General features: G+C 44.6%; 1 protein-coding gene across 3 annotated transcripts in view; it reads left to right on the plus strand.

Moving 5' to 3' along the window:
- The first annotated feature begins 2,019 nt into the window (after positions 1–2,019).
- Positions 2,020–23,776, plus strand: part of FBXO10 (F-box protein 10) — a 39,569-nt gene continuing 17,812 nt past the window's right edge. Inside the window, exons 1-5 of one of the 3 annotated variants that reach the window (XM_061634531.1) lie at positions 2,020–2,190; positions 5,254–5,844; positions 6,444–7,301; positions 18,957–19,106; positions 21,110–21,246. In XM_061634531.1, the coding sequence (XP_061490515.1) occupies positions 5,260–5,844; positions 6,444–7,301; positions 18,957–19,106; positions 21,110–21,246 (1,730 nt within the window). In that variant the 5' untranslated portion in view covers positions 2,020–2,190; positions 5,254–5,259. Of the gene's footprint in view, positions 2,191–2,267; positions 2,340–5,071; positions 5,144–5,253; positions 5,845–6,443; positions 7,302–18,956; positions 19,107–21,109; positions 21,247–23,776 lie in introns of those variants that run through there. The other 2 variants (XM_061634525.1, XM_061634539.1) reach the window with 2 other exon arrangements.

The following is a 23,776-nucleotide window of genomic DNA, read 5'->3' on the forward strand; positions in this document are numbered from 1 at the left end:
GGCCATGGGCCTTCTCAGTTGCGGCAGCCAGACGGTTGAACTCCCTTTCTTGGGAGGCCTAACTGACTCACTCTTTAAGGCAACTTTCTCCAGCCTGGTGCCCTCCAGATATTTAGGACTCCAGATATGTAGTCCAAAACATCTGGAGGATGCCAGGTTGGGGAGAGCTGCTTTAATAGCTTTTTGGTGGGCTGTGATGCCTTTTTTATTTTCATTTGGTTTGAGTTTTTTACCCCTGCTGCTGCAAGTTTTTAACTGTCTCCGATTTCAGCTCTTTGTTTTATTTGTTGTATTTTTATTTATGATTGTAAACCACCTTAGTGGGCCTGTGAGGAACTGAAAGGCAAGATACAAATATTTTAAATAAATGGGCCCAAGGAGAAACTATCTGCTTGAGAGCCTTGGTCAGTCAGAGCATGCACCACTGGGCTACAGATGGATCAATAGCCTGGTTCAGAATAAGGCAGTTTCACTGGTAATTATAAGCATCTTGGGACAAGGACATGCCTTTTTATTCTTATGCTACAAATGCTGTATATATTGTTGGTGCTTTTAAAACAGAGGATCCTCCCTCTTTCTTGGCTTCTACAATAGAATGATGTTCAGCAGGGCTGAGGAACCTGTGGCTTTCCAGAAGTTGTTGGACTCGCAACTCCCATCAGCCCCTGCCAGCATGGCCAATGGTCAGGGATGATGGGAGTCACAGTACAACATTCACCTTCGTGTACAAGGATCCTTAGTGTTGATGGCTTCTTCCATGAGATTTAAATCTTAAAACTGGCAGACCTCTTTGCATATATTACAAATACATACATTGGTATTAGTCTGAGGGACAACGTTCATGCTACCAATGTTATGTTGTGTTCTTTCATCTGCTAGAGATGGTGCCCAATGCAACACAGATTAAGGTGTTGATGGCCCAGACCTCTCCTCCCAAACCTGCCCAATTCAGCCAACTCTCAGGCTTAAGGTTCAGTATCCATCATAGGCTTGGCCTTCAGAATGTCTGTGTATCTAAAATGGATAGAACTTTAGTTCCTTTACTCAGATGGCTATAAAACAGCATGCCCTTTTAGGGACACAAAAGGCCCCCATGAACACTCATGTATCTAACCCAATGAAATTGAGCCTGATAAGCATGCCCTTGAAGTCAGAGAATCAGCACTTTCCCACAATCTTTGTTTTAGGAATCCTGTCTCACCATTGTATAAATGGATCTTGACCAGTGAAGACAGAAGCCTTCACGCTGATTATGATGGCATCAGTATAATGTCCAAGCTTCAGGGCCATAAAGAGACAAGTTAAGGAAGATGGTGCTATCTATTTTTTTGTTTTAGGACCACGTTGTACTTCCTGCTGTTTCTAGAGCCCATGGATACCTATTTCCCTTTCTTCTTCTTCCTCTTCTTCAAATCAGGATTACTAGTTTGAAATGTCCAAAAAGAAAAGTACCCTCAGGAGTAATGTTATTTGCTTGGAAGATCGGTATTTTTCACTAACAGACACTGCCATTTGCATCATTTCTCTGATTCTGCATGTGTATTTTTAATGGTACCAATAACGGGAACACAACTTATTAAATGTGTTATTCATTTGGGAATATGGAGATTTAAAAAAAGAGATAGCCTTGGGATATGTCCATCGTTCCAGGGCTACAGCCATACGCACACTTACTTGGGAATAGCAGAAACTCGACTGAACGGAGTGGGAGTCCCTTCCAAGTAAGCATGCACAAGCCTGGAGTCCAACAGTCCGATCCGATGCATCTCTAGCCCACATGGAAGTGAGTTTTATGAGGCTTTTAAGTGCGCTTGTGATGGGGTCTGATTACAAGCTTGGAAACAGAAGCCTGAGGTGCCTGTGACAGATTTTTAAGTAAACGTGGTTAGGTTGGGCTGCAAGGATATTCACAAACCCATTCCCCCCCTCCCGTTTTTTGTACCAGTCTGCCTCCCTCCCCGGACCCCAGAAACCATGTGATCGCAATGATAGAGAGATCCTAAGGAAATGTTCCCTCTCTCTTTTCCTCCGCCTCCCTTCCCTTGGAAGATCTCTATGATCTGAAGGGCCGTGCGCGCTGTTACGGAGGGAGTGGCGCCAGTCTCTGCGTGGTTTCCTTCTCCGGGCTCCGCCGTACTCTTCGCAGGCGGAGCGGTGCTTTCTTAAACGGAACCGGGATGCCGTCATAAGGTAAAAGGGTCGGAGCTCGTAGAGGTTTTTCTTTCGGGGGGGGGAGGGGCAGCTCCCCAACCGTGCAAACCCGGGTGGGGAGTTTGACGGGGCGTAGCTTTGCAGATGGTCAGAAGAAGGGGGTTGGCCGTTTATGTCTGCATATGCGGGTGATAGTTTTGTTCGCGATCTCTCTCACTCTGTGCACACTTGTCTGGGAGTAAGCGCCGTAGTGAGACTTCCGAGTAAACACGATTGGGGTGCAGAAGGCGATTTGGCTGTTGTCCTGATGTGCTTCTGATTTCAGGCGTGGGAGGGAGGCGGGATTCCCCCCCCCCTTCATTGCTTTCGACTTGTTGGCATGGCTCTTTGTGTCCAGAGCATCAATCCCAATGCTGAAAACACGGGGGGCTTCCTATATTTTGGGGGATGGCATTGGTAATTTTGAATGCACAAGGCTTTCCGTGGTACAAATTTATATAGAATACGGTTAACAAAACACTTTTTTATTTTATTTTATTTGAGGTATTTTATACCACTTAATATTCAGAATTTCTAAGTGGCTTGTTGAATGACTGCCAATTATGAATAGCACAGGAAGTAATGGAAATGCAATTTTTAAGCGTATCCTTGGAACATAGGAAGCTGCCTTATACTGAGGTTTCAGGCAGGAGTCTGTCCCAACCCTACCTGGAGATGAACTTGGGACCTTCTGTGTACAAATCAGTTGTTCTACCACTGATCTTCCATCCACTCTTAAAATGTTGGGGGGGTTACCATTGCTGGAAGAGGTCTGGCTGCTCCTTTCATTGGTTCGGGGACTGCAGGCAGGCAAAGGGAATGCCAGATTCAGTAGTTCCCCTGTAATAAAAGCATTACCAAAAGAGATCATGATGAAGTGCTGTTAAGGAAGTCAATACAAGTTTTAGCTTACGTTAGTGAAACACTTCCCTTCAGCCCTTTTGGGCTTGGGCGACTGCATGGTTTTTGCTTTTCTCTTAGGTTTAATTAGGCTTGCAATTAACCATCTTGTTGTGCTTGCAGTTAGGACAACAAAAGGGTGGGTTTTATTTTTACACACTGATCATGCATATCTGGAGGTGAATTGGGAGGTCTACCTTATTTCAGTGGTGATGGATATGGATCCAGGGAATTCTTCTGGATTAACTGAGAATATAAAGGTGTGTTTTTGTGTAGGCAGCCCAAGTGATTGGGGAAAAGGGACAGGTCCAAGTCCATGAAAGCTTATGTCATAATAAATTTGTTAGATTCTAAGATGCTATAAGATCCTGTTATTGTTGTTTTTGTTGTAAAATTGTGAGGTTGTCCTTTAGTTACACCATAAACATTTGGAAGATGCTGTGTTTTTGTTTTGTTTTTTAAAAAGAATTTGGCTTGTGGATTGGCGTGCTTGCCCAGGTGGCTCATGCGGAGGACTCTGGGCCTTTTTGTTTGCAAACCTCATCCCTGCTGCCTGTTGTTGGTCTACTGAAGCTCTCTTGCCAAGGGGGCGTCAAAATCTGAAGCGGGCCTCAGTCCAGAGTCAAGCATTTAAATCTGGGACTGGGAGTCTATGGCCCTCCAGATGATGTTGGACTCCAACTCATACTGGCCATAGCCAGCATGGTCAGTGGCCGGGAATGATGGGAGTTGCAGTCTAGCTATCTCTGGAGGGCATCAGGTTTCCTATTATTAATATAAATGTTGCTTTGGTTTCAAATATTTGTGTGCTAAATGTATGCTTGGTGTGGTTCAAAACTGGGTGGATTAAAACGAAAAGCAACCCTCTACCCCCAACAATAATCATGCACACCCAATCTGGTTGTCAAGAAACAGGACAATGTTTCCCACACTTCTGATAGAAGAGAAGCACGCTTCCCCCTTCCCCCCTTCTGAGTTACAGTTGAAGTCACGCTGGGCACATCAGTTTAACTTTGCTTCGGTGGACCTCTTTCTCTTTCCCTCCCAAGCAGTGTTACCGTATTTTGTTGTCAATTGCATACAAGCAGGTGCAATCAGACATACAAAAGGAAGTTCAGGGTATACCTAACATTACAGTCCTGAGCGTATTTAGCCAAAATATATTTTGCAGCCTAAAGGAGTTTTGGGCTGGAATCCTAATCCCACTTACCTGGGAGTAGCTTCATTGAAGGCAACAGGACTTGCTTCTGAGTAGATCTGGTTAGCAATGTGCGGTAACTGGTGAACAAAACAGTAACATCAAATGTCTTAAAGTCACAGACTTAAAAAAAAATATATGGTTATCAACACTAAAATAACAACCACTACCATCCTCCAAACTAAACAGCAGAGCAGCAGGGAAAATAGTACAGCTTCAAATGGGAAATGAAATTGAATCCTCTTTATCTGCTTCTGGAAACCATGATAAAGGGACTCAAAGCTGAAAAGTGTTAAAAAAGTGTGCGAAGGGTGCCAGCCCTTAGAGGAGCGCTCATGCTGTATCTCCATATGAATCCCTTCCAGATTCAAAAGACAAGAACTCAGAGTAGTGATTCATACAGAGATGCAGCCTCTAAGGGCAGATAATTCTATTTATTAAATTTATTAGTTGCTTTTCTTCATAAAAGTGAAACCAAAGTGACTTACGATTAGTGAAAAGATTAAAACCATTATAAATGATATGCACCTCTTTTGCACAGGAATATGGGCTCACCAAATAGTTTGAGGAGAATGTGGAAAATTCGATTGAATATTTATTTATTTCTTAGATTTATATCCCGCCCTTCCTCCCAGCAGAATATAGAGATAGAGGAAGCAATATGGACATATGCAGACCAGATTTCCATACCATTCCGTATCAGTGGCTACAAAAGAATTGATGTTAAAAGTAGTGCAAAAATGGTATCTTACTCCCGTGAAGCTGTTGTATATTAATAAAACTATTTCCTCCCGATGCTGGAGGGGATGCTGAGAGAAGGGTTCTTTCCCCTATATATGGTGGACATGTGTTAAGGTGATTGAATTTTGGGATCTGGTGTTTATAGAAATAAAAAAAAAATTACAAAAAATATTGAGAGAGTAACACAGCTGAAAATCCTTGTCTTTGTGCCTTGGCATTGATAGGTGACTATGGAGATCAATGGCCTCCCGCTGGAGTTGTGGCGCCTGATCTTGTCCTACTTGCGCCTTCCTGACCTGGGTCGCTGCAGCTTGGTGTGCAGAGCTTGGTATGAACTCATCCTCAGCCTAGACAACACCCGATGGAGGCAGCTGTGCCTCGGCTGTATCGAATGCCGGCACCCAAACTGGCCCAACCAGCCTGACGTGGAGCCCTGGTCGTGGAGAGAAGCCTTCAAGCAGCATTATCTAGCTTCAAAAACTTGGACCAAGAACAGTCAAGACCTTGAATCTTCCAACTGCTTCTACTTGTTCAGGAGGAAAAAGGACCGGCGCGTCCTTTCTGTCGGACCCGGCTGCGAGTTTGACAATCTCCGGAGCGCCTTGCTTTCAGCAGGTGTTTATGACAGAATTGTACTGCTGCCTGGAGTGTATGAAGAGCAGAGTGAAATCTTCCTTAAGGCCCCAGTGGAAATTATGGGGAGAGGCAAACTTGGTGACGTGGCCCTCCTGGTGAGCTTTAACCAGCACTGTCCAACCATGAGGTTATGCAATTTGGTATTCATGCCAGCCTGGTTCACTCCCATCATATATAAGGTGAGTGTGAATGTATTTCAGAAGCCAAGGATCTGTGCCAGGTATAACTAACTTATACCTAACCCCCCCCTGACGTTGTTGGACTACAGATCCCATCATCCCTGACCATGTTGGCTGGGGCTGATGGGACTTGGAGTCCAAGAGCATCTGGAAGGCCCCGTATTGGGTATCCCTGAACTGTTCAGATGAAGCAGCAAATGTTGAGTGCTGTTAACAATAGCATAGTGGGAGATGGATAGATCTGAACCAAGTGGCACATTCCATTTGGAGGCTCTCCTTTCCAAGCCCTAGCAAATGGAACAACAGCTTCCTGAAATTATATCTGTTTCAGGCACCAAAATATAACGGGCTGGCCCTGGTGCACAATTAATATGCATCTCCAGGAATTCTACCCTGGGGTAGGTTAGGGGCATGGTTTGGAGTAATATATTTCTGCTCCCCTCCACACATGTTGAAGGTCAAGAACAAAATGGGAGATCCCATGTTGATCAGAAGTTGAGATCTCCCATGGGTTCCTTTGGGAAACAAATCATCTTGGTATCTCTTGTGATGTTTTGTTGCTGTGAAATCGGTTGATGTGCTTTTTTCTTTCTCCTTAGACAACCTCGGGCCATGTCCAGTTTGACAACTGCAACTTTGAGAATGGTCAGCTGCAGATCCACGCCCCGGGAACCTGCCAAGTTAAATTCTGCACATTCAACCAGTCCAGCATCAATTTCCACAGTGTGGCCATCTCTCTCCTGAAAAACTGTGAGTTTGTTGGGAGCGAAAATGCCTCCGTGATGGTGGAAGGTTGCCCATCTGTGGACAGGAACTGGGCCTGCAAGCACTTGACCATGTTGGCCAAGTCCCGCTCTGTTTTACTACAGACAGCAGAGCCACCTCTTTGTAGCATGTCAAAGCTGGAAAGCCAGGGACATCTGCTAATGAGGAGTGTAAGGACCTGTGAAATTATTGTAGGTGGAGACCCGAGTAACACGATTCCTGCTTTGCAAACTCAAGTGATGCCGAAGAAGGGCTGCGAGAAGGAGAGTGACAATGCTGGGAATCTTACCATGGCCCACAAGGAGGAGGCTGTGACCATGGAGACAGATTCCAGCGACAGCGAACTGAGCATGAGCAGTGAGAACGAGGAGGATGACGAGTCGATATACAAATTGCCTTATCAGGCCCATAGCCTGAGCCACATGCTGGCCAAAGTGATTCATGGCAGGCCACAAACCAATGGTTTAACGGCCCTTCAGAATGACTATGAGCTAAAAACTCTGCAGCAGGAGCTACAAAAAGACAAAGACACCCAATCTCTTGCCAACGCCATGCAAGGCTGCCTTGTTCAGAAGTGCCTCTTCAGGGACGGAAAGGGTGGAGTCTTTATTTGCTCACAGGGGCAAGCTAGAGTGGAAGGGAGCATCTTCCGGGACTTGACCTATGCTGTGCGATCCATACAAAACAGTAAGGTGCCGTAAAAGACGAGGAGCGAATCTTGCATGCCTGGGCTACGTTTGCAGTAGTGTTCAGTCGGTTTTTGGATTGTTGGTTTTTGAAGCTGATATCTTAATGGCTTTGAGCTTTGTGTCTAAAAATAGTTGGGAATGTTTGTCAGCCTTCTATGTAGTTATTTAAAATCAGTTATACCCATTCTTCCTCCCTAAGGAGACCAGAGTGACATCAAGAGTAGAATGCTGTGGAATGTAAACAACTGATAGAGAGCAGTACAATGCTCACAGCAGCCCAGATAACTAGGAGGGCACAAAAGTCTGATTAAACAGAAAAATCTTAACCGTTCACCTAAACACGGGCAGTGAAGGAGCCAAGTGGAGCTCTCTGACCAGACACTTTTAAAACAAGTAGGCTGATAATTACGGATTTGATTTGATTTTTACAAAAGCTGAATTCTGCAACCTGTATAAATTATGCAAATTAAGATAATTTGCACAAACATTTATTGTGTTTAATTGATTTCTGCAACTTGTGCAAGTTATGCAAATTAAGATAATTTGCATCAATTTCATCATTTTTGCATACTTTTGCTAATTGTGGGGAGGGGCAAGGACTCGGAAGGTATTGAAGCCCAAGCAGCTCCTCTGGTTTGATGTCACCAGGCATTGCCAGTATACCTGAAGACGCATCATCATAACCATAAGGGTTAGAAACTTGCTTAAAAAAACAACACCGAAACAGAAAAAGCATATATAAAACTCACCCACTCATTTTTGTCAGCACCAAAACCAGGAAGCTTGCTGAGTTCCTGGTGGTGGGATGCATTTAGTTGTGAAGGCCTGGCTGAAGAGCTCATTTCACCCAGCCATCTTCCTTGAAATAGAATATCAACATGAAAGAGGAATTTTGTCCTCAGTTTTCTTATGGTGAAATCAGTTCATGAAAGTGTGTCTCCTCACCCCCTTTTGGAGATGGCTAGCAATTAAAATCCCTTCCAGAGCCTGGCTGTGTGGTCTTCACCATGGTGGAACTCAGGAGTGTTTGTCTGAATCAGCCTTGGCCAATCTGCTGCCTTCTAGATGTTGTCCAAAACCAGAGCTTGGAAAAGTTACTTTTTTTGAACTACAAATCCCATCAGCCCAATCCAGTGGCCATGCTGGCTGGGGCTGATGGGAGATGCAGTTCAAAAAAGTAACTTTTCTAAGCTCTGTCCAAAACATGTGGAGGGCACTGGATTTGTGAAGGCTGTTATAAATCAAACCTAAGTGATGGGATCTGGGGATAACGGCAGAGCTGTGGAAGTCCTCCTTGGTGGCCGATTCCACTCAGAACAATTCACAGGTCTAGTCAAGATAGTTTTGAAAGGGGTTGGGGAATGTTACATTACAATTCATATCAGATTTACAGTATGGAGAGGTCTTAAAACTCTGTGTGTCTTTTCAACAGTCTGCTGAGCACATTAATGTTCCTTGCTTAGCAACCTTTCCTAGGCTTTAAAAACTTATTTGACTGTTTGCCTTGGGAGCAGATGAGATTTTAGGATCCTAATTATTCAAAGTATATTGTGGGTCTGATGAAAAATAGCTAGGGGCTATGTTAAAAAAAAGTATATGGGCCATGTTAATTGCCTATGCTGCACACTTAGCAACACAGTGCAGAGGTCTTGATCAACAAATGCCTTGCTGCAGGGTGGCTAAGCTTTTGCTTTTTGGCCTGAGGGCTGCATTAATCTTGGCCAACCATCTGAGGGTTGAATGCCAGCAGTGGATGTGGCCACCCACACTCTGGTATGCTCACAAACACACATAGAGAGCACTCCTTGCAATTGTGCTGAGAAGGGGGGTTATTACTCTCTTTCTAATCGTCAAATGAGAAATCTGATGACTGGTAAGGGGGGAATTTGCATTCCTGTCAGGGTGCTGAGCTGGGCGGTCACCGAGTTAATTTTTTTCCTTTTTGCCACTGCCAAAATGGATGGGGTCTTGGGGAGGTGCTTTTTAAAAAGAAAAAGAAAAAAGAAAAAATTGTTTGGGAGACTGGGAGTCAGCCACCCTTGCCTTAATGCATACAGCAAAAGTATCTTATGCCACATTTATTATGGCATAAGCTTTTGTAGACTCCTGTCCACTTCATCAGATGCATGAAGTGTTATCCTGAGTTGCAGGTATACACATGGGTTTTTTGGGGGGAAGGGGCATTGTAAACAGTGAGATTAATGGGAAATAAAATGCAGGAAGTACAGAGATAGTGATAACTGCATCATTAACAGCAATAATGCACAAAACAGTAATTAACACAAATACCCTGGCACCAGTAAGCCAATTAACACATGTAGATTCACTAGAAAAGACAATAGGTGGGAAAAACAGAAGGGACTAGAAAGAGAGGAAGACCAAACAAAAGATGGATTGATTCCATAAAGGAAGCCACAGACCTGAACTTAGAAGATCTGAACAGGGTGCTTTATAACAGATGCTATTGGAGGTCGCCGATTCATAGGGTCACCATAAGTAGAAATCGATTTAAAGGCACATAACACACACACAGAGTGGTAAAAATCTGTTGCTGTGATTCAGCCCACAAGTGATAGTGCTGTATCTCTTGATGAATTGTAATTCAGCAGTTTCACACTGCAGTCTTCCTTGAAGTTAATTTCTTCAGCTATTAAGAATAATACATGTTTCTGATGGAGTGGATTGTAGTCCACAGTATTTAGCTTATGCCAGAGGTGGCTAATGTAGTGCCTACCAGCTGTTTTGAAGTACATCTCCCATCAGCCTAAGCCAACATAGTCAATGGTCAGATAACAGTGGGAGTTGTAGCTGTAACAGATTGTTAGTCTTAGAGTGCAATGAGAGTCTCTGTTGATCTTGCTGCAACAGTCTTAACTAGGGTTGCCAGGTCCATGGCCTGAAACTGATCCTGTATCTTTAGGAGAAGAGAAGGTCAGCCAAGTGCAGGTGTTCTTGCAACCCTGTAATGGGAAAAACCACAAGGTGGAATTCTGCCTCCCCCCTCCACAACTTTTAAAGATACAGAAGACCTCTTGGAGGCTGGGCCTGGCAACCAAGAGGTCTTCTGTATCTTTAAAAGTTGTGGAGGGAGAAGGGAGAATTCCACCTTGTGGTTTTTCCCATTACAGAGTTGCAAGAACACCAGCACTTGGCTGACCTTCTCTTCTCCTAAAGATACAGGATCAGTCTCAGGCCAAGAACCTGGCAACCCTAGTCTTAACACACTACCTCTCTGGGAATTGTTACTGTATACAGGCATCGGAATTAGGGGAATAGTCTCTGCAGATTGTTGGGGAGGGGGCAAGCATTCTTAGACTTGTCAATGTATTTGTTTCTTGGTAACAGCAGTGTTAAAAAGTGCAGAAGCCGAACTGAGAGATGGCATTTTCAGTGCAAGACCACGGCATTTGGAGCGTTCAGCTGAGCTGATGAGTGAAACATTAAGTGGGAGTTTATGTGCCATTCAGTACACAGCTACTGTTCTCAGGTGAAATGCTTTGCAATTACACCTGCATTTCTCTGAGGAGCGTTCAGCCTGGCGTTCCAAGCCAGTAATTTGCTTCTTGCTCATTTCATAGAGGAGGAAGGGGGAAGGAAACAGAGGGGAGTTTGTTTCTTGGCTTCTAAAATACAGGCTTTGACCTGAAACTGAGGCTTTGTTTAAATAAGTCTGATTCCTATTTGTTGGGCAACTAGACACACAAGTGGATAGCACCAGGGCTGTGGAGTTGGTACACCAAACCTTTGACTCCGACTCCTCTATTTTTCTACTGTCCAACTCCGACTCCACCCAAAATTGCTTCCAACTCCACAGCCCTAGAAAGGGCTGTAAATGTCTTTTTAAATTGGAAGCTCTCATAGGAGCATTTTTATCGCTGCCCGAATATGCGCTGATCTTGGCATCACAGCATTTGTCTTCATCTGGGTCCTGTGTCATACACTGACACATAAAATGTTTTCCATCTTGAGTTATGGTGAAATGCTCAACTACAGCTGACTTCATGGGAAGCTTCTTTGACATTCTGAATTTATATTTTAAAAAATTTGTCAATCAAAATTTATTTTGGAGTCGGTACATTTCTACCGACTCCACCCGAAATTGCTTCCGACTCCACAGCCCTGGTTAGCACTACCTCTAGCACAGGGGTGGGGAACCTTGTTCAGCCCGAGGGCTGTTCCCTTCAGGGCAACCTTCCAGGAGCTGCATGCAGGTGGGTAGGTGGGTGGGTGGGGCCTGAGGCAAAAGCAGGTGGGCCAAGAAATCTGAGTATTGCCTTTGTTCAGTAGGCTGGTTTCTACATACACACTGACACACACACACACACATACACACACACACACCCTCTCTGTTCTCCATCCAGAGAAGCAAGAGGCATTCTCGGTTGGACACGTTCCAGCCAGGCAAAGACACTCAAGGAGGGTGTGGCTTGGGAAGGAGTGTAGCCTGGGGAGAGTCCCAAGGGCCAGACAGACGCTTGGACGGCTGCACTTGGCACCTGAGCCTAAAGCTCCCATTTCTGCTCAAACAGTTGTGTTCATCTGTGGGGGTGGGGGCTGACTTGAGCGGTCAGCCTTTCCTTTTCTCCTCACAGTCCAGTAATGTTTGTTGAAGTTGCAAAGCACGATCTCTTTAGCACTTCAAAGGCATAACTAGTCTGTGATGTAAAGGGACCGATGGCATCACACTGAGTGTGCACTCTTGGTTCAAAAACACAGGGGCCTTACTGGCTCAGACAGACCACGGTTCACATAATCTAGACTGCAACAATCTCAGCAACCAGCAGGAAGTCACCAGAATTTGAACAGTGGTCTACCAGTAGACTAGACCTCAATCTTTGTTCTGTCTTCCCTGAGGGAAAGTCAGTGGGTGCAACTTGTCGTGCAAATGGAGGGTTCTTTCTTGATGAATTTTACTTGTATCCTCTTTTTCCACCAAAGAATTCCCAGCAGCGTACATCTGAATGCCGCCTTGGGATCCATGATGGAACAGAGACAGGATATAACTAAGAAATGCATAATAAATTTGTCCAAGTCATCTTGTTTTACCCTTGCAATAGCCCAATGAGTTAGGTTAGGCCAAGAGATAGTAACTTACCCCCAAGACTACCCAGTGAACTTCTGCAGTGAGCTGAGACTTGAATCTAGGATTTCTTTGGTCCAGCTCCCAACATGCTGTCTACTATGCCACCCTGCTTGTCAAAGGCGATACCTGCAAAAATCCTTTCTTTGGCACAACTCTTAAAAATACAGGAGGCCCTCTCTTTTCCCTCCCCCCTTTTGTATCCAGCCCTTGAGGACATTCTGACAGGGATCAGAACTGAGTTTCCTCAGATTTTAGCTCAGGGCAAGGGTTCTTTCTATCCCCCAAAGCCTACTTCAGAAGGCTGAAAATAACTGAGGCCCGCCAGGCACAAAATGGTGGCAGATGGAGACAGAATTTGACAAAGTCAGCTGATAATTACTGACACCCCTTTCTACTGATATCTGATCCATCTCTAGAAATTGCTAAATTCTTTTGCCACAGTGTTTCGCCATAGCTCAGCTTTCCTCAAGCTAAGAACACTGGCCACTTTTATTCAGCATATAAGGAGTTTCTGGTATAGGCATTAGTGTAACCAAAAGGCTATGGTAGAAGGCAGGACAAGCTAGTGAGGCCTTGGCAAGCTGTGGCACTGAGACCCACCTGAAAGTGGCCCAAAATGCAGTGTTTGAGGGGGTTGGCAGCTTGTGGCCATGGGATCAAATATGCCATCTGCCCACAAGGAGAAGGTGCCAACCCAAGTTCCCTTTCCTTTTCCCTTTCTAGAAGCAAATGTCTTAGACAGCAAGAGCAGGTGGTAAAGGAAGATAGTGGCCTGGTTCGCACATAACACTAAACCATGGTTTATCAATCTATAGTTTATTACACCATGGATTAGTGCTGTGTGTCAACCCTGCCCAGCAATTTGGCTATGGTTTTCCTGCCAGCACACCACAATCTGAAGCCATGGTTGTTCTTGGCTTACAAAACTTGGTTTGTTTTAGCTATGGCTTGGTGTTAACGTGTGAACCTGGCACCCTTCCTTAATCCTGGTTTGATTGGCCACCCCACCTTAGATGCTTGCCAAGCTATTTTCCATGTTTTCCAAGCATTAAGTGTTCTGCTAGAGGCTGAAGCAGGCTCAGAGTGAGTTTGCCTTGTGTTCAAATGCATGCGCACACTTAAAAAGAAAAGTCCACAGTAGGAGCTATAAAGACATGGGGTGCCATAGTTATAAAATGCACAGGGCTCATCTACCTTTAATACACAAGACTCATCCACCTTCAACTATTATGTAGAATCTGGAATCATGGAAAGATTCAAAGTAATTCAAGAGAAGACACTTCAACCCCTTCTGAAATGTCTTCTGCTGCATCACTTATAAAGCACTGTTCTTCAACCTTGGGTCCCCAGATGTTGTTGGACTACAACTCCCATCATTCTTGGCCAAGTTTGAAGAATCGTGTTGTAAAGAGTCGGGAGCCTTGTCCTCCTTTGTTTAGATGTGGCTTCCCATCTGTCCAAATGGCAACTGACCAGCCGATACATGATTCAAAGTTGATGAAGCCAGAAGCCTAAGGTGAGATAGTAGATGGACGTTTGAAACTGCCTCTGTGCCCCAGGCTCAATAAGTGAGTTTGGCCAAATACCTTGGCCGGTGGCCTAGGACCAATGTAAATGGTAGACATGAATGTTTTTTTCAGTGCAGATAGCTTCAGCTGAGAGAGAGGAATTTAACTCTTCCCTCTTCTGCTGTGGTCCTGAGGAAAATCTTTCCTCTGATGTTGGTATTCTGCATTGGGAGGAAATTCTCCATATCAGTGCATACTTGCCAGAGGATGCAATTGGTTTTTAAAAACTGTGTGTTGGATGCAAAGGCATGTGTTTAAAGTCACATGTAGTTAAATATTCCAGCTGCGACTCAGGTATCACAGAACTAGTAAGAGAGGGAAACGAGAGGAAGATTGCAACCCGTGACAACAACGGTGCATGACTGGCAAAAATCCTGTGCTTTCTTGCATATTGTTGTGCCTTTAATCTTGGCAAGCGTGGGGTTGGCATGACAAAAGTGAAAACTTTTAAAAACTTTTTTCGTATTGCTTATGAAAACTCAAAAGGGGCGTTGCTTTTTGTTGCTAGTGTTGTTGATAGAATTTCATGGAGGCGAGTGAGTGAGCAGGTGGAGGAGGAATAGGCTGCTCCATCCCTGCTCTGCCACCCCATTTGTTTTCCACGCTAGCTTCAGAAAAAGGAAAAACTCCTCTGCAAGCAGCACAGAAATGCATCAGATGGGCAAAGGGGTGACAGATCCCTCCACCTTTCCTCCACCAGTCCACTTGGGAGAAGGCTCTTTATTTATTTAATTTATTACTAGTCTGCTAAAAGGTAGTTGCCTGCATTTCTGTGGTCATCTCCTCCTCCGTGGCCAGCATGGAAATGCAGATTGCCAGCCTCTTGGCATTTACTTAACATTCATCTCAGGGGCACACGGTGTCCAGCTGTAACCAGCTGGCTAAACACTTCGAGGATAAAGTCACTCGGCTCCGCAGTGATTTAGACGCTGCTAATGTGGCAGCGCCAGCCGAGGTATCCAATGCAATTTCGAACCCAGGGTTGTGGGATCAATTCCAGTTAATGCAGCCTGATGATGTGGACAAGATGCTTGCAGTGATGTGCCCAACCACCTGTTCATTCGATTCTTGTTCATCCTGGTTTATTGAAGCTATCTGGAGTGGGGTGACTGCAGGGGTCATAGGTGTGGTAAATGCATCTTTGCATTATGGTGTGATGCCCATTGCCCTTAAAGAGGCAGTGCTGCATCTACTTCTTAACAAGCCCACACTGGATCCAATGGAGTGTAACAACTATAGACCAGTCGCCAACACCCCTTTCTTGGCAAAGGTGGTGGAGAAGGCGGTTGTGGAGCAACTGCAGGCATTCCTGGATGAGACTGATTATCTAGATCCATCACAACCTGGATTCAGACCTGGTTTCAGAACAGAATTGGCCTTGATTGTCCTGATGGATGACTTTTATTGTGAGAGAGACAGGGGGCGTGCAACCGTGTTACTTCCACTCTACCTCTCAGCAGCCTTTGATACCATTGATCATGGTATCCTCCTGGACCGACTCAGTGGGATGGGTACTGGAGGCACTGTATTACAGTGGTTCCCCTCTTACCTTCAGAGCTGAGTCCAGCACCCTGGCACATGCGCTACGGGGTTCCTCAGGGTGCTGTTCTCTCCCCATGGCTATTTAACATCTATATGAAACTGTTGGGATCAGTCATTAGGAATTTTGGAGCAAGGTGTTGTTAATATGCTGATGACATGCAGCTCTATTTCTCCATAACATCCTAATCAGGAGAAGCTGTGAACACTCTGGATTGATGTCTGAATGCTGTAGTGGACTGGATGAGAGCCAATAAACTGCTTGAGTCTTGGGAAGACAGGGGCTCTTTGGGTAGACAGGGGCTCTTTGGGTAAGTAGTTCCCATGTCCGGGAGATAGGCAAGTTACCTGTTCTGGATGGGATCACATTTCCCCTGAAGGAGCAGGTTCGTAGCTTTGGGGTACTCCTGGATTCATCTTTGTCACCAGTGAGCCAAGTATTGTCTGTGGCTACGAGTGCCTTTTACCAGCTTTGTCTGGTTTGCCAGCTATGGCCATTCCTGGATAGGGATAGCCTGACCACTGCAGTCCATGTGTTGATAACCTTGAAGCTGGATTACTGCAATGTGCTCTTTGTGGGGCTGCCCTTGGGCTTGGCTTGGAAGCCTCAGCTGGTGCAAAATGCAGCAGCCAGACTGCTGATGGGGGCACATGGCCGACGACATGTGACACCACTGTTGAAACATCTGCATTGACTGTCCATCTACTACTGAGACAGGTCCAAGGTCCGTGTATTAATTTACAAAGCCGTGAACAACTTAAGTCCAGGGTATCTTAGAGGCTGCCTAAACCCTTATATCCCAGCTCGATCACTGAGATCCTCTGTAGGAGCAGCCTTGGTCATCTCCCGAGTTGGTGAGGCTCATTTAACAGCGACACAAAACCGAGCCTGCGGTGTCGTCAGCCCAGCTCTGCCAACAGAGATTCAGCAGGTGCCTTCTCTTTTAATTTTTGAACACCTGCTGAAAACTTTTCTGTTCTGTCAGACTTACGTAGGCAATTAAGAAGATGTCTTTTTGAAATGGTTGACCTTTGTTTTTACTGTATCTTTTAATGGTTTTTACTGTACAGTTTTTATTCGTTGTAAACCGCTTTGATGTTTTTTGAAATAAAATAGCGGTATGCAGATATGCTTATAAATAAATAAATAAACAAAATAATTTTTTTGAAGGCTAGTAATGTTTGTGCGCTTGCTTACAAGACTGACCTAGACGTCCGTATGACTCCACCACTGGCCATGGCTGTATGATTCAATTGTGAGTGCTGGAAAGCCAGCCTCTGCAAGCTCCCAAAGTGGATCCATCCTGGTCAAAGGTTAAGATAGCAGTAAACATCTGTCATCCTATTAACCATTCTGGGGATAACCACAGTATTTTCTGCTAATACGTTGGATACCCGAGCTTAGTATTCTAATCGGAGCTTGACCCCCCATGCCAGGTCAGCGGTGAGTGACTAATAAGGAGAGGAACACAGCCATCTTCTTCCTCTGTTCCTGCATTTTAATTAAAGGATTGGGGGTGAGCCACCTTTTCAAATGTGCAAATAAAGGAGTTGTAATTTAATTATAATCTTTGATATGCAGCGCTCACCAAGGCGAGGATATTGCACTCTGTCGATTTGTTTCTTTACGCTTGTCAGACATGGGTTTAAAGGTTTATTTGACTGGAAAGGAATTATGCACCGCGGTATGCATGAATATTTGAACCACTTATTTGCTCAAATAAATAATGCTGGGATTGAAAGCATCTCCGTTTTTCAATTTGCTAGTTGGCGTAAATTATAGTTCTAGGTGGTAGGTTTGCTTTCAGCGTCCTCTTGCTCTATAGACCAGTAACTTCCAAACTGTGTGATCAGTGTGCAATGGAGCTGTTAGTATACTTTGAGCTCAACACAGGGGAGGCTGCCTGCTGTGTCTCTGCATGATTTACTGCTCTCATCTTGCTTCCTTCCACTCAACTTTCACCAGAAAGGAGTGGGGAGCATTTCAGCCTTTTCTCCGTGTCGAATGCTGTTGGTTCATTTGATCATTCCCAATGCACTATGCATTACCTGCCTGGCAGAAGATCGCCACCTGCAAGTTTTATACCGAGTCACTGTTGTGAAGCCAGTGATGTGGAGTGGAAAATTTTCTGGAATATTTTCAAGTGCTTTATTTTTCCATGGAACATGCTCTATTAATTCAGCCTCTCCCAGCCTTTGGGTTCCTATATGTTGCTGGACTACAGTTCCCATAATTCCTGACCATTGGCCATGCTGGCTGGGGCTGATGGGAGTTGTAGTCCAGCAACATCTGGGGACACAAATGTTGGGGAAAGTATGACTATCAAGATCTGTTCATAACATGCATTTCTCCTAGAGTCCATTATCCCACAAGTCTATTCCATAACTTTCTAGAAAATTTTACAATTTAAAATTTTCTGGAAAACCCACATCATTGGCTGACGCACAAGGGTGGCAGTTCTGTAGTCTCTGTATTTTGGGAGTGGTTGGATTCTTCAATGTACAGCAATCTGCCCTTGGAGGAACCTATCCCTTCTGTGTCTCTGCCTGAGTCAATGTTCTGAGTTTGTTCCTGTTCTGAGCATGTCTCTTGATGGGAAGGAGACAAACTTAGATTCATGATGCAGAGACACAGGGGATAGGTGTTTTTGAGGACAAGTATGGAATGATCTAGTCTCACTCCCAGTGAATGATTACTTGCCCCTAGAGAAGCCCATCTCCATTATCTCTGCATGGGTCACTGCTTTTGATTTGCTTCCTTTTAGTCAAGAAGCATATCGGAACAATGATTCATGCAGAGATATCAGGAGGGGCTCCCCTGGAAGCAGATAATTATTTTAATTCTTCGTGCTGTAAAAGTAAACAGTTTTAGAGGTGAGAGTGAAGTGTGCTTCCATTTTAATTCAGAAAATGATGTGCCTCAGCTATGAGAAGTCTGGGAAATACTGCTGTAGCCAGAGTAATATAGGGGGCAAATGAGCTAGTGTGCTGTTCCCCTTCATTGCATGAGGGATTAAAATGTTTGAATAGTGCTACAGGGGTTTGCTTTCCCTGATTGTTCCGTTCTCTAAGGTTCTATTGTATTCCTGATGATGATGATGATGATGATGATGATGATGATGAAGGCACATCTGTTGATGTGCTCCTGAATGGTCATAGCACCTTGCATGCCTGAACTTTTTCTAATCCTTACAACAGCCTCGTAGAATAGGCAAGTATTATTGTCATATTGCAGATGTGGATCTGACCCTGAAAGAGTAACAGCTTCTCTAAGGCCACCAAATGAATTCATGGCAGAGGCAAGAATCAAACTGGGGACTTCTTGCATCATAGCTCAGTCCCACCATCATGCCATTTCACCAGCTTAGTCTGACAAATGTTGGCTCCTGTTTTCGGGATTTATGCTTGTTGCAAGGACTTCCTGTATCCTTTTCTATAAATACATTTGGGTTTCCTTTTCCCCTTTAGGTCATCATGCTGAAGAATGACATTCACCATTGCAAGACCTCAGGGATATTTCTGCGTCTTGGTGCGGGAGGCTTGATTGCAGAAAACAACATTCATTCCAATTGTGAAGCTGGTGTGGACATTCGGAAAGGAGCCAACCCTCTGATCCTGGTATCGATTCTGGCATGCCCAGATTTGCCCCAAGGCAACAATTAGATGCTGATACGGCCAACTTGGGATTCTTTTAATAAGAATTTTGGAAGGATGTAGCCATTAGTAAGAGAGAAACAGCAGGTAGGAGGGGCTGCTTGCCCCTCTCTCTGCCAGGTTCCCTCCCCAAGGACTCTTCCCCCTACTTAGACTCTTAGCTGGAAAAAGAGCCTAGCTGGGAAGGAAAGGAGCCTGGGGGCAGAGGTTGCAGGGCGTGGTGAAGCCACAAGCCATAACACATGTATACACCTTCTCCCCTGCGTATGCTACCACTGCATTCACATTGTGCTGCAAACAGAGCATTTGGAGTCCCATATTTGCTGCATAACATGATAGCTGTTTTCAGTCTAAGGCTACCTCTTTTGTCGCCAAATTGTTCTTTCTGCATTTGCATGGGAAATGCATACTCTTCTGAAAGCTACCCCCTTTCAGTATGCTTTGGGGACATCCCCATGCCATGGTAAAGATGTTGGTATTCTGTAATGGTCAAGCTGCTTTCGTTGCATCAAAGCCAAACAAGTTATTCATGTGAATTTGGGTAGATGCTCTATATGGGCATACAACATCTATACTGTAGAGTTTTCCCTACTGCTGTGCAGGGGTAAGCCACCTGTGGCAAGATGCTCCCATCCTTGCACAATGGAAGCAGGTGGGTTTAGCCTTGCTGATGGAGAGCAGCCTTCCTTTAAGGAGGAGTAAGCAACTGAAAAATAAATAAATTGTACAAGTCATGTGCTGGAGAGGCTTGAGACACATCCCATCCACTCTGGCCTGTTAGCGCAAGGAAGTTTCCTTGCCTGGTGTGGGTGATGTCCATGCAGCTTCTTCCCTTTGCCCCACTCTCTTTGGCCAGAAAACTGGGCAGTTGTGCACAGACTAAATCCTGGCATGGTGGCCAGTTCAAGACCCACTTTGGGCTCTATTCCCAACAGATATCGATAGATGTTAAATGGCTCAGTTGGACATGTGGTGTTATGTATATTTATTCATAAAAATATTTAATAACCTATCCTACGTCGAACTGATCTCAGGGTGGTGTACAAGAATACATTTAAAGCAATAATTCTGTTAATAAAACAAAAAGCAGATAAAAAATAAGAATCTTAGAACACAGAGTGGCTGTTTAATTTTATTACACAGTGGAGGTAACAGCTGGAAAATGCCTGAGAAAACTGCCAAGTCTTAACCTGGTGCTAAAACTGAGCTAAGGTTGGTGCCAGAAGGATCTTGGAAGGGAGGTGTTCCTACTACTAGGAAGGCCCTCTGTATATGTGGGGCATGTAAAGAAAACAGGGGCTGGAGGCTTAGCAAGTCAACTTTCACATGCATTCTGATGTGGTATTTGGCCTGCAGCTGAAACATTAGCTACCTTCAGGATCACTCATTCCCAAATTCAGATCTTTAAGTGTACCTTTGCCCTTGGGCACCATTGTTCTCTCTGCCATTCCTGCCTACCTACTCCTGGGCCTTTTAATGACAGTTTACTCTGTAGAAATCAGTAGGTGAAGCTTTTTTTTTCCACAGCAAGGAGCTAAAATGTCAGCACTTGCTAATGATTGCACATGAAAAGCCCCAGCTAAAGCACGGCTGAGAAGCTGCTAGGAGCTAGTTGATTCAATAACCCTTTACCCTCTTTTCTATTCCTGTCCCAGATTAGGAAATTGCTGGATGAGATAATATATTTATCTGAGTGGGCCAGGGTTAATAGAACCCTTTTAATTTCTATATCCAGTTGCTGGTTTAAAGGTAGAGGGTTTAATCACACCAGAAATGCCATGCTTTCTCCAAGGAGACACAAAATTGGGCGCTTTCTTTCTAAAATAGCTTCTAGCTTTTAAGAATCCGGGTGCTTTTGTCCGGAAGCTTGCTGACCTTTCTGCTATTGTAATGAGTCCTTGACTTATTTTCCCCTCTCTTGTTTTCTCCTTTTTATTTTTTTCACTTGTGCATAAATCAAACGGCAGTGTAATAGGATCCACAGTGGCCTTCGCTCTGGCATTGTTGTCCTTGGCAACGGAAAAGGCATCATCCGTAGCAATCAAATATATGGTAATAAGGAGGCTGGCATTTACATTCTGTATAATGGCAACCCTCTGGTGAGGTACGTGATTGAACAACAGCATTCCTTTTCATTTTCTGATGTCCACACATGCACCCCCCCATGCAGTTAAAGAGCAGAAAAGGGTGGAGTTTTTTAAATACAGAGAGAAAGACAGGAAGCTTTTATGCAGGGCTGGCCCCAGGCATGCTGGGGCCCTTGGGCACCATGCTGCCCCGGGCCCCAGCGCTCCCCTTCTGTGATTCATGGCAGGATTGCTTCAGCATCCCTGCCTTTCCTCGCTCAACCTACCTTTCTTGGCTGTGTTTTGCTGCTGCGCGCGCAGGGCTCCCCTTAACCAAGATGTTTGCCTAGGGCTGAAGCCTCTGCCGCCATCTTGGCTGATGGCAGGGATGCACACGTGTAGCACGCATGCGTCCCATCAACCAAGATGGTGGCAGAGGCTTCAGCCCCTTAGGGAAACATCAGCTGCCATCTTGGTTAAGGGCAGCCCTGCACACGCAGCTGCAACGCACAGCCGAGAAGGGTAGGTTGAACAAGGGAATGGCGGGGGCTCCAAAGCAGCGATCCTGCCACGAAAAGCGAAAGGGGAGCAGAAGGGCCCCTGTAGCCTACTTGGCTGCCCTTTGGAGCCAGCCCTGCCTTTATGCCTTGTGTACCTGCATCTTTCCTCTTTCAACAAGCCTTTTAGGTTTCGACCTATCCCAGTCTCCGTCTGTGTTAGAACTGCTTAATATGTTTTTTAATAATGTTTTTAACCCTTTTTTAAAGTGGTTTTTTAAAAAATGTTTTTAATGCTATTTTGTTTTAATGTATTTTAAGATCTGTTTTTATGATTTTTTAAAGTGTTTTTAGCACTTTGTTTGCCGCCCTGGGCTCCTGCTGTTAGGAAGGGCGGGATACAAATTAAATAATAAATAAATAATAAATAAAATCTTTACAGTTGTATTACATGATGGGGGAAGTGGTTTTCATACTGTGTGTCCTGGGGAACTGTGAGGTCCTTAGGAAGCTTATTGGGACACGCTCAACGAGATGATCCATAACAGTGGGCCAGTTTCCCAAGAAGACTGCTTTCCTACTCACAATTCTTTTCCTGCAATGTATGGGTGCAGGAGAGCATCCTAGTTCATGCAAGGCAACAATGCAGCCCAGCAGGACATGACCAGAGTATGTACCTTCCTGGGAGATTACCCGGTCAAAAAATGAGATAAAATTAGTCTGGCAGGATTTGTTCTTGATAAATATGTGTTGGCTTCTAGTAATCACTACATTGTTTTCAAGATGCTTAAGATTAACCGGTTTATAATCTGTACCAGAATTTTCCTAGGGAGTGACTGGTCTGTAGTTCCCAGGTTCCTCCTTTCTGCCTTTTTTGAAGACAAGGATATTAGCCCTCCTCTAGTATATCCGATTGTCCATCCTCCACGATTTTGCAAGGATAATAAAGTGGTTCCAAGAGTTCAGCAGTTCCTTCAGTACTCTAGGATGCACTTCATCAGGCCCTGCAGATTTGAACTAGTTCAGTGATTAGGTATTCCTTGACCATATGTCTATCAATCTCAAGCTGCAAATTTTCCTCTTCAACTTCACGTTTGCCAGGAGGGTCATAGACCCTCTTTTGGGAGAAGACCTGAGCCAAAGTAGGAATTGAGCACTTCTGCCTTTTCTTTGTCATCTGTTACCATTTTGCCATCCTCATTGAGTAGCTGTACCACCGTTTCTTTTCTCTCTCTTTTACTTTGGATGTACCTGAAGAAAGCTTTTTTGTTGCTTTTAGCAACCTCGCTAACCTCAGTATTTGGCTTCAGGAGAAGTGGACCTCATCAATGCTGTGTAGTTAACAGGGTTTACCATATATTTAGGTAACCACAAGGCCCAATTTTCCTTTTTTTAAATCTAAGGGGTGCCTTATTTTATTTTTTTAAAATCCACTTTTTAGCACCCACTTATTTGTTAAATCCAACACCCGTTTCCCTTCTTTTATGCTTCAGATGCTCCTCTTGTTTTTCAGTCTTCTGCTTAAGATCCTGTTGCTACTGAAATGACTGTCTTTTGTTTCCTGAACTTTGAACATTTTTTTTTCTGGATTAAGATCTTGCAGGCGATAAGATATCCCTGCATTTTCTCAGTCTGCTCCCAGCAGAGCAGGCATGCATCCTCCTTGCAACTGCAAGATGGCCTGCTGCCTCTCAGTGTCCCACTCTCCTCTTTGCCAGTCAGTCAAGGCTCAGGGATGACACCATTCTTTCTGATGCTTCTGGGATTCCCCTGGAATGGGGGGGGGTACATCAGGGAATCTCAGTACACCCTTCAAACCTCTCTTGGGATGACGAGTCTGCCCATATACTGAAGGTGTGAAGAGAATTGGGTGTCTGTCATGGCACACCAATCTGCAACAGAGTCATTCATGTCAAGCCAGAAAGAACACATGATTGCAGTGTGCCTAATAAATCCTTAGTGGGTGACGCATTTTGCCTGGGAGCTGTGTGCAGCCCTCAGTGCATCTTATAAACTCTTCTTAAGAATCTTGTCGTTCATATTGGAGTTTTGTGAATATGTGAAGCCACCC

Source organism: Rhineura floridana, chromosome 1 (assembly GCF_030035675.1).
Source record: "Rhineura floridana isolate rRhiFlo1 chromosome 1, rRhiFlo1.hap2, whole genome shotgun sequence".
NCBI lineage: Eukaryota > Metazoa > Chordata > Lepidosauria > Squamata > Rhineuridae > Rhineura > Rhineura floridana.